The 13412-nt window shown below is 45.3% G+C and overlaps 1 protein-coding gene across 2 annotated transcripts; it reads right to left on the reverse strand.

Annotated features, from left to right (window-relative positions):
* Positions 1-216: 216 nt before the first annotated feature.
* LOC120921214 (beta-1,4-galactosyltransferase 3-like) lies at positions 217-2350 on the reverse strand. 2 transcript variants are annotated; one of them, XM_040333943.1, is made up of 2 exons: positions 2280-2350; positions 217-1404 (listed from the first exon to the last, which is right to left on the reverse strand). In XM_040333943.1, exons 1-2 carry the CDS (start codon positions 2323-2325, stop codon positions 605-607), a joined length of 846 nt encoding a protein of 281 aa, XP_040189877.1. In that variant the 5' UTR covers positions 2326-2350; the 3' UTR covers positions 217-604. The 2 variants fall into 2 exon arrangements, with proteins under 2 accessions (XP_040189877.1, XP_040189876.1); XM_040333942.1 differs by lacking the exon at positions 2280-2350 and having other exon boundaries at positions 217-1803.
* Positions 2351-13412: the final 11062 nt, after the last annotated feature.

A 13412-nucleotide genomic window follows, 5' to 3' on the forward strand; every position in this document is an offset into this window, starting at 1 on the left:
GGGATGCTTCAGCACGCCCAGATCCTTAACCACAACAGCAATATATGCAATCCAATTGGTATGGTAACCAACAGATCCAAACACTCCAGACCTGATCCCACCGAGCAGGTCACATCAAACTTGATCCAAGCATGATTCCAGCCAAGACTTGATGGACTTATCGTTGAACGATAGAAAGGTGTATAAAAATGACATCTTGGGATGAGTAAAAAGCCATTAGAGAGGAAGTGATTGGTGAAAGCCCGGTCCCAGTCTCACCTTCTTGACGAAACGCGTTAATTAGTTTGAATGTCCACCGTGATATTGAATCCCACAATCCATAGAAGAGATGCTTCAGAACGCCCAGATCCTTAACCACAACAGCAATCTATGCACATCCAATTGGTCTAGTAATCAACAGATCCAAACACTCCAGACCTCATCCACCAAGCAGGTCCCATCAAACTTCTCCGAGCATGACTCTGGCCAAGACTTGGTAATCATGGAACAATAGAAAGATGTATAAAGATTACAATGTCTTTGGATGACTAAAAAGCCAATGGAGTTAGAGAAGAAGGACTCTAGATAATTGGGCAAAGTGATTGGTGAAAGTCCAGTCCCAGTCTCACCTTCTTGATGGAACGCGTTTATTAGTTCCAATGTTTACCGTGATTTTGGTGTAGAGCGGGAGAAGCTCCTTGAACAGCACTTTATATTTGAGGGAGCTTAGCCCGTCTTGTCTCCAAGTCCTTAAGGTCCTTCTCAGAAGAAAGAACCGTTGCGGGTTTTGCTTGTTCCCTTTGTCTGGAGTATGCCGTATCATTTTATACCTTCCAACAAGTGCCGACGGCCGAGATATCCTCATGCCACTATACTGAATTCGAGAAGAGAAGTCATCGTCCTCGCCGCCCCACCCCCAGTAACTGTTCGAAAATCCGTTGACTTTTTGATACTGCTCAGGAGTCAACGCCGAGACTCCTCCGAAGCTGGACCTGTAGGGCAGAGTGTAATTAAACTTGTCTATGGCAACAGACGCGTGTTTGGGGAACCCGTCACAGGTGTACAGGTTGCGGTCGTCTTCGGGGATGAGGTCCACGTCATGGAAGAACAAGCAGTCCCAGGCCTCGTCCCTCATGGCTTCTTTGAAGCCAACGTTCATGAGTTTAGCGCGGTTGAAAAGGAAGTTGCCCGCCTGCTGGATGACGTAGATGCCGTAGTTCAGCTGTTGGCGTTGCAAGAACGGGTGCAGATTGTACAAGAGGTATTTAAGGTGGTCCTCTCTGTTCCGGTAAGGGATAATGATGGCGGTCTTCTTTTTGGGGATACAGTCGGGGGGCTTGTAGCGGCCTCCTTGTGTCACACTAGGGTTCTTCTCTATCACATCTTCCAGTCTGAGGGGCTTTGGTAGGTAGACCTGGATTCGACCTTTTATATATGGCGAGATCGCCGGGCAAGGCTGGGAACGATTCATTCTTGGAATCACGTCGACTTTGGTCGTCCTGTCGTATATCTTGCAGAACAGGAAGACTATAACCCCCAGCTGGACCCAGATAAGGAACAGCAGGAACTTTATCTTTCTGGTGGTCATTTGGCTGTTCTCTCCAATCCAGGTGTAAAAATCCGACAGATAGCAGATATCTATCGTCCGGCGAGCAGCAAGTGTTTGTGTGTTCCTCGGCATTTGCAACGTTTCTTATTAGCTGCCTATGTGGTATGCGGCAAAATATCTGTGACATAGAAAGAGATGAGCTGTCCCCAGGCATAAAAAATCTGGTTTGAAGAATCTAAGTCACCAAGGGCAAGGGGAGAGGCACACATTTTAGAAATTTCCCAGGTGACCCTTCCTTTCCTTGTAATTGTTTACGTATTACCGTAAGATCTTTTTATAGGGCAGAACAAAATGGCGGGGGGGGGGGGGGCAACAGGGACACAGCGCCATTCTAAGGAGGGTCAGTTTGTTACCTCTAGGCATTGGCCCATCTGTGGCAAAGTCTACAGCACAGTACGACGCCCCAATCACTTTCAATGATCCTGTGATTGGCTGTTGAGGCAAAGTGAAAAATTGGTGTACAGTACCAATTTCCCCAAAAACTTGTGGCGCGGTGTAAAATGGACATTAAAAACAGAAAGGATTGATCTGCAAATCTCATAAACCCTAGAAAATAGAAAACACATCAAATGTTCAATCTGAGAAAATTGACCATTTAAAGAAAAAAAGAATTAGGTCAACTGATGGCAGCAACATGTCTCAAAAAAGTTGGGGCGGGGCCACGTTTAGCACGGTGTCACCTGGATTCGACCTTTTATATATGGCGAGATCGCCGGGCAAGGCTGGGAACGATTCATTCTTGGAATCACGTCGACTTTGGTCGTCCTGTCGTAATATCTTGCAGAACAGGAAGATATATATATATATATATATATAACCCCCAGCTGGACCCAGATAAGGAACAGCAGGAACTTTATCTTTCTGGTGGTCGTTTGGCTGTTCTCTCCAATCCAGGTGTAAAAATCCGACAGATAGCAGATATCTATCGTCTTTAAATTGACCATTTAAAGAAAATAGAATCAGGTCAACTGATGGCAGCAACATGTCTCAAAAAAGTTGGGGCGGGGCCATGTTTAGCACGGTGTAGCATCCCCTCTCTATTAACCAACACTCTGTAAAGGTGTGGGAACTGAGGAGACCAGTTGCTGGAGTTCAGGGAGGGGAATGTTGTCCCATTCTTTCCCCATATTTGGCTCTAACTGCCCATCACTTCTGGGTCTTCTTTGTCCTGTTTTTCATTTCAACACGTGCCAAATATTTTATTGGTGAAAAGTCTGGGCAGGCAGAAAAAAAAACATCAGTTCAGCCCCATCAGTGCAAATCAGTGTCTATCAGTGCAGCCCCATCCAGTGGCGTCGCTATGGGGGGGCTGGGGGTGCGGCCTGCACCCGAGTGACACCAGGCCCAGACTGGCACCGGTACCGCGGCTCCCTCCATTGCCTTCTGGGATCTCCTCAGCTCCACACGATGTGCGGGGAGAGTGGGGGAGGAGGGGGTGAGACAGAGACAGACAGGGTACCCGGAGTCCGACCGTCCCCACACACCCCCCACGCTCTATAAGCAAGCATATTACTGAATGAAACTGATTTATTCAGTCTGTTTTGTTGTGATCAGTTGTGATTGGTCAAAGCTAATCACATGGTACAGACGGTCTGTGATTGGCCCTGTCTGTACCATGTGATTAAATTAACCAATCGCAGCTGGCAACATATTTGTACACATTGGATGGCTTGAAAGGAAGCCCTCTATTGTGTACAACTGTCATGTGACCAGCTGTGATTCGTCACAGAGGTCACATGGTATTGGCAGTGAGCCGGTGCTCTGATTGGTCACCGGCTGCTGCGCGGCCCTCACGATCGGCACATCCTGACAGGACGTTATATGACGTCCAGTCAGGATAATTAAACCACTAACTAAACCCCAATTTTATTTAACTGGGGGGAACTGGTAAAAGTTTTGGCAAGGTTTTTTTTTTTTCAGCCTAAGAGTGGTAGGCAGTAGAGGAGTAGAGGTCAGTACAAAAAGGAACTAGTAGGCAGCTACAAGATCGGGGTCAGTGATACGCTGTCCCGAGGCATTTTGTAGAGTAACCCACCACAAGAGGCAGGGCCGCCATCAGGGGGGTACAGGCAGTACACCTGTAAGGGGCCCGGAGGTCCCCAGGCGCCCGGATGGAAGCCCCCTTTAAAAAAATATATATTTTTTTTTAGGGGTCCGGAGGTTCCCAGGGGCCCGGAGGCCCACAGGGCCCCAGATGGCAACCCCCCGTTTTTTTAATTATTTTTTATAAAAAAATATATATATTTTTTAATTTATTTCTATTTTATTTTTTATTAAAAGGGACAATTTTATTTTTTATTTTTTAGAGGTCCGGAGGTCCCCAGGGGCCTGGAGGCCCACAGGGCCCCAGATGGCAACCCCCCATTTTTTTATTTATTTTTTATAAAAAAAATATATATATATTTTTAATATATTTCTATTTTATTTTTTATTAAAAGGGACAATTTTTTTTTGTTAGGGGTCCAGAGGTCCACAGGGGCCCGGAGATTTCCAGGGCCCCGGATGACAACCCACTTTTTTTATAAAAACAATCTTTTTTTATATATATTTTATATATTTTTTTTATTTTTATATATATATATATATATATATATATATATATATATATATATATATATATATTTATAAATGTTTATTTTTTTATATATTTTTTTTATTTTTATATATATATATATATATATATATATATATATATATATATTTATAAATGTTTATTTTTTTATATATTTTTTTTATTAAAGGGCCCCAGATTGCAACCCCCCTTTTAAAATAAAAATATATATATATATTTTTTTTATATATATTTTTTATTTCTTTTATTTTATATATATATATATATATATATATATATATATATATATATATATATATATATTTTTTTTATATAAATGTTTATTTTTTTTATATTTTTTTATTTTTATATATATATATATATATATATATATATATATATATATATATATATATATATTATAAATATTTTTTTTATATTTTTTTTTTATTAAAGGGCCCAGAGGTTTCTTTTTTTTATTAAAGGGCCCCAGATTGCAACCCCCCTTTTAAAATAAAAATATATATATATATATTTTATATATTTTTTATTTCTTTTATTTTTTTATTTATATATATTATATATAATAATATATTATATATATTATATATATTTATATATATATATATATATATATATATATATATATATATATATATATATATATTTTTTTTATAAATGTTTATTTTTTTATATTTTTTTTATTTTTTATTTTTATATATATATATATTTTTTATAAATGTTTATTTTTTTTATATTTTATTTTTTATTTTATTTTTTCTTATTAAAGGGCCCAGAGGTTTCTTTTTTTATTAAAGGTCCCCAGATTGCAACCCCCCTTTTAAAATAAAAAATATATATATATATATTTTTTTATTTCTTTTTATTAAATGGCCCCCCGCTTCTCAAATCGCGACAGCCCCCCCCGCTTCAGGCGGCACCCCCCCCCCCGGTTCTCTGCTCCAGGAGGGCCCATGCCTAAAGCTATGTTAGGGGCCCCATAATTCCTGATGGAGGCCCTGACAGGAGGTGTATGGTCAAGGTGAGCCGGGTACACAAGTAACTTGCCCGTCCACTCACCGTCCTCACATACTCGTTGTTTCCTAAAACAAAGATCTGTTGCTAAGCTGAATAACCTGAGTAACGAGCCCGGCCCGCAATTTTCCCTAGGAAGGCGTCAGCTACGGAAGGGTCAGCCTGAGGAACTTGTTCAGCGGACAATAAGCAAGAGCAGACCTTGGAAGATACGAGTAGTATTAGTCCAGGCTGAGGTTGCCATATACCATAGATGGATAGGGGTGATTAGATGTGCAGCTACAGGGAGACTTCCCTTCATACCTGGTGATACAGGAGCCGGGAGAAGTTCCCTCCCAAGCTGGCACTCGGGGCTTAATCAGGTTCCCCATGATTAAGCTCAAATGCGTTGGGGGTGTGGCCTGGTTGGAGTCCAGGCTGAGGTTGCCACATACTATAGATTGATGGGATTGTTCTGATGTACAGCTACAGGGAGACCTACCTTCATACCTAGTGATACAGGAGCCGGGAGCAGAGGTGTTGCTAGGGGGGTGCGGTCCGCACCGGATGACACCCGCTAGAGGGGTGACACCATCCCGTTTTTTTTTTTGTTTGTTTGTTTTGTTTTAGCTGACATGCCCAGCCTGCCCTGTGCAATCCCAGCCTGCCCTGTACCACCCCAGCCTGCTATGTGCCACCCCAGCCTGCCCTGTACCACCCCAGCCTGCCCTGTATCACCCAGCCTGCCCTGTACCACCCCTGCCTGCCCTGTACCATCCCAAACAGCCCTATACCACCCCAGCCTGCCCTGTACCCCCCCAAACAGCCCTGTACCACCCCAGCCTGCCCTGTATCACCCAGCCTGCCCTGTACCACCCCAGCCTGCCCTGTACCACCCCAAACAGCCCTATACCACCCCAGCCTGCCCTGTACCACCCCAAACAGCCCTGTACCACCTCAGCCTGCCCTGTACCACCCCAGCCTGCCCTGTACCACCCAGCCTGCCCTGTGCCACCACAGCGTGCCCTGTACCACCCCAGCCTGCCCTGTACCACCCCAAACTTTCCCATGCCACCCAACTTGCCCTGTGCCACCCTAACTTGCCCTGTACCACCCCAATCTTCCCTATGCCACCATAACTTGCCCTATACCACCCCAACCTGCCTAATGCCACCCTAACTTGCCCTGTACCACCTTAACCTTTCCCATGCCATCCCAACTTGCCCTATGCCACCCTAACTTGCACTATACCACCCCAACCTGCCCTGTACCACCCTAACTTGCCCTATACCACCCCAACCTGCCCTATGCAACCCTAACTTGCCCTATACTACCCCATACTACCCTATATCACCCCAACATGCCCTATACCACCTTAACCTGTCCTATACCATCCCACTACACAAACCTGCCACTATACCACTCTATACTACCCTAACCTGCCACTATACTGTCCTATACTATCATTTACAGGGGCTGGTTTTGGGTGCGCCCCGTGCCCGTGCGCTGCCTGCTTGGTGCTGGGCAGCCTAGACAGAGGGGGGTGACACCATGCTTTACCGCACCGGGTGACACCAACCCTAGTGACGCCACTGGCCGGGAGAAGTTCCCTCCCAAGCTGGCACTCAGGGCTTAATCAGGTTCCCCCTGATTAAGTTCTGAGGGGCGGAGTGAAATGTGCTGGGGGTGTGGTCTTGTTGGAGTCCAGGCTGAGGTTGCCACATACTATCGATTAAAGGGATTGTTCAAGTGTGCAGCTACAGGGAGACTTACCTTCATACCTAGTGATACAGGATCCGGGAAGAGCTCCCTCCCAAGCTGGCACTCGGGGCTTAATCAGGTTCCCCATGATTAAGATCTGAGGGGGGGGGGGTTAAATGCGTTGGGGGTGTGGCCTGTTGGAGTCCAGGCTGAGGTAGCCACATTCTATCGATTGATGGGATTGTCCAGATGTGCAGCTACAGGGAGACTTACCTTCATACCTAGTGATACAGGAGCCGGGAGAAGTTCCCTCCCAAGCTGGCACTCAGGTTCCCCCTGATTAAGCTCTGAGGGGCGGAGTGAAGTGCGCTGGGGGTGTGGTCTGGTTAGAGTCCAGGCTGAGGTAGCCACATACTATCGATTAAATGGATTGTTCAAGTGTGCAGCTACAGGGAGACTTACCTTCATACCTAGTGATACAGGAGCCGGGAAGAGCTCCCTCCCAAGCTGGCACTCGGGGCTTAATCAGGTTCCCCATGATTAAGCTCTGAGGGGGGGGTTAAATGCGTTGGGGGTGTGGCCTGGTTGGAGTCCAGGCTGAGGTAGCCACATACTATCGATTGATCGGATTGTCCAGATGTGCAGCTACAGGGAGACTTACCTTCATACCTGGTGATACAGGATCCGGGAAGAGCTCCCTCCCAATCTGGCACTCGGGGGGGTTAATCAGGTTCCCCACGATTAAGCTCTGAGGGGTGGAGTGAAATGAGTGGGGGGGTGGGGCCTGGTTGGAGTCCAGACTGAGGTCCCAATACTTTTGACAATATACAGTGTATATATATATACTCACACACAGGTATGTGCGCTTAAACCTTGAGGTGCACACCTTGACGTAGGTGGCTGCACACACCCTACATTGTTCTGACACAGGTTTGATATTTTTACATTTTCGAGAGAAAGAGAAGAACAGATAATGAAGAAAATTGCTAATTCTACGTACTTTGCCTGTGACATCACCGGGACGTTCTTCGTTTCGTACTTCAGGGCAGTGTCACCTCCTGTCAATCATCTTCTTTACAATCCATTGACATCGGTTGAGTTGTAAAACGAGTAACAAAAAAACGTAGAACCAAATATAATCTGGCCGCGGTGCTTCTTTTTATTATAAGTCTATCCAACGTTAAAGGAATTGGATCCCCACACCGTCCTTCAATAGTCCAGATTCCAGAAAGGGGGTCAAGGATGGCAATAAAAAAGAGTATCCAACGTTTCCGAGGTCCTTCCCCCGGGGCTTCCAAAGCCAGCCTCTCGTGTGGGATCTGGGAAGACCATTACACTGGAGGAAATACTCTTCATTATTCCCGAATCCCGACACATTGTTTCCTACTGCATGTCCTGAGGAAGGACGTCCGAAACGTGTTGGATGGTCCTGAGGAAGGACGTCCGAAACGTGTTGGATGGTCCTCTTATTGTTTCTTTGACCCTTACTGGACTTTTGAGCAATGGACGTAACTAGAACCTTCAGGGCTCCAGGTGCAAGAAACCATAAAGGATCCTTCTGACTGCTAGGGGTCTTTCCGTCTCCCCCCAAAAATCCCCCCTTCCAACATAAATCCCCAAAAATCTCCACTGTTAGAACTCCCCCCGCCCCCCCCCAAGTATCCCCTCCTAGAAAAACAGTTACCCCTCTGCCTCCCCCCAAATCCCACCTCCCAACACAAATCCCTGTAAATCACAACTCTTTGTACCCCCCCCCCTTAATTTCCTCTCCTATAACAATACTTACCACCTGCCTCCCCCTAAATTCCCCCTTCCAACACAAATTCCCTCCCCCCAATCTCTTTGTGGGCCCCTCCTCACCTCACAGGATACCATAGTGCCCAGGGCAGCCACCCCTTGTCCTGGCCCTGGGTGCCCTTTTAATCAATGTGACTCAAGTCGCATCAACCACACAACAAAAAGTTCCTGCACTACTTTTCTGCAACTTTGGAGCCATAGACTACAATGTTAAATCACAAAAGTCGCAAGGAAATCGCAAGAAAGTCGCAGGGAATTCTCAATGAAATCACGTGACTTCTAATGGTCCTGTAGCAGGCCCCCTTTCTGCCATCTTGAGACCCCCTCCCCCCACAGTCACTAATGCGACCTTTGCGACCCTGGCACTGACTTACACCAACACCATTGTATTACTATTGGATAGCAACAGCAGTTCAAACAACCTAGTGGGTTCTTTGTACCGTCACCAAGCAGAACATAAATATAGGGTTCTAATCCTTCTACTCTCCACCCAACATTGTAAAAAGTCGATATACAGTACAGACCCAACCATAATTCATGTGGACGAAAGAAGATCTTGGGGTCAAGGGTTTATTCGTGGTAGATGTGATGATGCATTTGGTACTTTGTTGTCTTGGTGTCTCTCCAACAAGACAATAAAAGAGACCAGATGAATATATTACACAATCGAAAATTGGGGGAGTCGAAGGGTTAGCCCAGTTGGAAGCACGTCTTCCATTCTCCGGTAAACCCTTCGTAATTCTTCATACCTTCAGGCTCCCTAGACACTGGGACACCTTGTCAAGGGTTCATTCATAGATATGATGTATCTGGTACTTTGTTGTCTTGGTGTCTCTCCAACAAGACAATAAAAGAGACTAGATGAATATATTACACAATCGAAAATTGGGGAGTCGAATGGTTAGCCCAGTTGGAAGCACGTCTTCCATTCTCTAGTAAAACCCTTCGTAATTCTGCGTACCTTGAGGCTCCCTAGACACTGGGACACCTTGTCAAGGGTTCATTCGTAGATATGATGTATCTGATACTTTGTTGTCTTGGTGTCTCTCCAACAAGACAATAAAAGAGACCAGATGAATATATTACACAATCGAAAATTGGGGAGTCGAAGGGTTAGTCCAGTTGGAAGCACGTCTTCCATTCTCCGGTAAACCCTTCGTAATTCTGCGTACCTTCAGGCTCCCTAGACACTGGGACACCTTGTCAAGGGTTCATTCGTGGTAGATGTGATGATGTATCTGGTACTTTGTTGTCTTGGTGTCTCTCCAACAAGACAATAAAAGAGACCAAATGAATATATTACACAATCGAATATTGGGGAGTCGAAGGGTTAGCCCAGTTGGAAGCACGTCTTCCATTCTCTAGTAAAACCCTTCGTAATTCTGCGTACCTTCAGGCTCCTAAGACACTGGGACACCTTGTCAAGGGTTCATTCGTGGTAGATGTGATGTATCTGGCACTTTGTTGTCTTGGTGTCTCTCCAACAAGACAATAAAGCAGACCAGATGAATATATTACACAATCGAAAATTGGGGAGTCGAAGGGTTAGCCCAGTTGGAAGCACGTCTTCCATTCTCTAGTAAAACCCTTCGTAATTCTGCGTACCTTCAGGCTCCCTAGACACTGGGACACCTTGTCAAGGGTTCATTCGTAGATGTGATGTATCTGGTACTTTGTTGTCTTGGTGTCTCTCCAACAAGACAATAAAAGAGACCAGATGAATATATTACACAATCGAAAATTTGGGGAGTCGAAGGGTTAGTCCAGTTGGAAGCACGTCTTCCATTCTCCGGTAAACCCTTCGTAATTCTGCGTACCGTCAGGCTCCCTAGACACTGGGACACCTTGTCAGGGGTTCATTCATGGTAGATGTGATGATGTATCTGGTACTTTGTTGTCTTGGTGTCTCTCCAACAAGACAATAAAAGAGACCAGATGAATATATTACACAATCGAAAATTGGGGTAGTCGAAGGGTTGGCCCAGTTGGAAGCACGTCTTCCATTCTCTAGTAAAACCCTTCGTAATTCTGCGTACCTTGAGGCTCCCTAGACACTGGGACACCTTGTCAAGGGTTCATTCGTAGATATGATGTATCTGATACTTTGTTGTCTTGGTGTCTCTCCAACAAGACAATAAAAGAGACCAGATGAATATATTACACAATCGAAAATTGGGGAGTCGAAGGGTTAGCCCAGTTGGAAGCACGTCTTCCATTCTCCGGTAAACCCTTCGTAATTCTGCGTACCTTCAGGCTCCCTAGACACTGGGACACCTTGTCAAGGGTTCATTCGTAGGTGTGATGTATCTGGTACTTTGTTGTCTTGGTGTCTCTCCAACAAGACAATAAAAGAGACCAGATGAATATATTACACAATCGAATATTGGGGAGTCGAAGGGTTAGCCCAGTTGGAAGCACGTCTTCCATTCTCTGGTAAAACCCTTCGTAATTCTGCGTACCTTCAGGCTCCCTAGACACTGGGACACCTTGTCAAGGGTTCATTCGTGGTAGATGTGATGATGTATCTGGTACTTTGTTGTCTTGGTGTCTCTCCAACAAGACAATAAAAGAGACCAGATGAATATATTACACAATCGAAAATTAGGGGAGTCGAAGGGTTAGCCCAGTTGGAAGCACGTCTTCCATTCTCTGGTAAAACCCTTCGTAATTCTGCGTACCTTCAGGCTCCCTAGACACTGGGACACCTTGTCAAGGGTTCATTCATGGTAGATGTGATGATGTATCTGGCACTTTGTTGTCTTGGTGTCTCTCCAACAAGACAATGAGGCCCCGTACACACGAGGAGACATGTCCGATGAAAACGCCCCTCGGACCGTTTTCATCGGACATGTCTCCTGGGAGCTTTTGGTCTGATGTGTGTACACACCATCAGACCAAAATCCCCGCGGACAGAGAACGCGGTGACGTAGAAGACACCGACGTTCTCAAACACGTAAGTGCAATGCTTCCACGCATGCGTCAAATCAATTCGACGCATGCGCGGGATTTCGGGACGCTGGCTACACGTCATAACCAGCGGACATGTCCGATTAGGTGTATTAACCATCGGACATGTCCGACGGACATGTTTCCAGCGGACAAGTTTCTTAGCTTGCTAAGAAACTTTTGTCCGCTGGAAACCTGTCCGCTAGGCCGTACACACGGTCGGACATGTCCGCGGAAACTGGATCCGCGGACCAGTTTCAGCGGACATGTTCGACCGTGTGTACGCGGCCTAAAAGAGACCAGATGAATATATTACACAATCGAAAATTGGGGAGTCGAAGGGTTAGTCCAGTTGGAAGCGCGTTTTCCATTCTCCGGTAATCCCTTCGTAATGCTGCGTACCTTCAGGCTCCCTAGACACTGGGACACCTTGTCAAGGGTTCATTCGTGGTAGATGTGATGATGTATCTGGCACTTTGTTGTCTTGGTGCTTCTCCAACAAGACAATAAAAGAGACCAGATGAATATATTACACAATCGAAAATTGGGGAGTCGAAGGGTTAGCCCAGTTGGAAGCACGTCTTCCATTCTCCGGTAAACCCTTCGTAATTCTGCGTAGCTTCAGGCTCCCTAGACACTGGGACACCTTGTCAAGGGTTCATTCGTGGTAGATGTGATGATGTATCTGGCACTTTGTTGTCTTGGTGCTTCTCCAACAAGACAATAAAAGAGACCAGATGAATATATTACACAATCGAAAATTGAGGAGTCTTCCATTCTCCGGTAAACCCTTTGTAATTCTGCGTACCTTCAGGCTCCCTAGACACTGGGACACCTTGTCAGGGGTTCATTCGTGGTAGATGTAATGTATCTGGCACGTTGTTGTCTTGGTGCTTCTCCAACAAGACAATCAAAGAGACCAGATAAATGATGTAACGGGAGGGCCTGTGGAACCCAGAATCCCTTGGAAAGTATGGGATATCATTGTTTCAGCTCCCCATGCACCTCTTATGTCTAAATCACCCTGTGACTATTAGGGGCACAGGGTGAGCAAGAAAATAATGGACATTAAGAATATGTCTTGGATAACTTAAAATGGGACAGCAATATTTATCCACAATATCTCCCAGGATATATGCCGTATTAGAAAGAGTGACTCATTCATACTGTTGGGAGATGCTAATGTGTTCAACTCCAGCCATCTGTCTGTTATAATGTAAATGAGTCTAGGATAACTTCTAAGGATCTTTCATTGTGGCTTGTGCTAATTGACCCCCCGTAATTGTGTGAAGGAGTTCTGCTTTAATGTGTATTGTAGTTAGGGAGAGGAAACAGCCAGGCTAGGAAACTCAAAGGTCATGCATATGAGTCATCTTGGCTGCTTAAAGGGATTAGTTAATTAGCTCATGTTAATTAGGTCTGGTCACCGGTGTATTTTAAGAGTAATATGAGCAGGATATGTATGCACCTCCTCTTTTGGTGTGTATAAGAGCCTGTATTCCTCAATAAAGATTGTGATTCCCGCTTGAACCTCAACACAGAGCCTCGTCTCGTATTTGGGAGAGAATTATTCATATGGGGTCTTATTCGGCTGGATGGAGTGTCTGGTAGCTGCCTTGTGTTCGGGAATGGAATATCCTAAACGACTTGAACCCCTTTCATATCTGGGGTGTCATTACAAATATATTACACAATCAAAAATTAGGGGAGCTGAAGGGTTAGCCCAGTTGGAAGCACGTCTTCCATTCTCCGGTAAACCCTTCGCAATTCTCTAATCTAGATATACGTTGATGAGAAGGGGGTCTAGGGCACCGC

This window comes from Rana temporaria, chromosome 13 (genome assembly GCF_905171775.1).
Source record: "Rana temporaria chromosome 13, aRanTem1.1, whole genome shotgun sequence".
NCBI classification, from domain to species: Eukaryota; Metazoa; Chordata; class Amphibia; order Anura; family Ranidae; genus Rana; species Rana temporaria.

What these genes read in the sequence shown, in the direction of transcription:
- LOC120921214 (XM_040333942.1), bottom strand. Translation starts at nt 1,660, where the DNA reads ATGCCGAGGAACACACAAACACTTGCTGCTCGCCGGACGATAGATATC.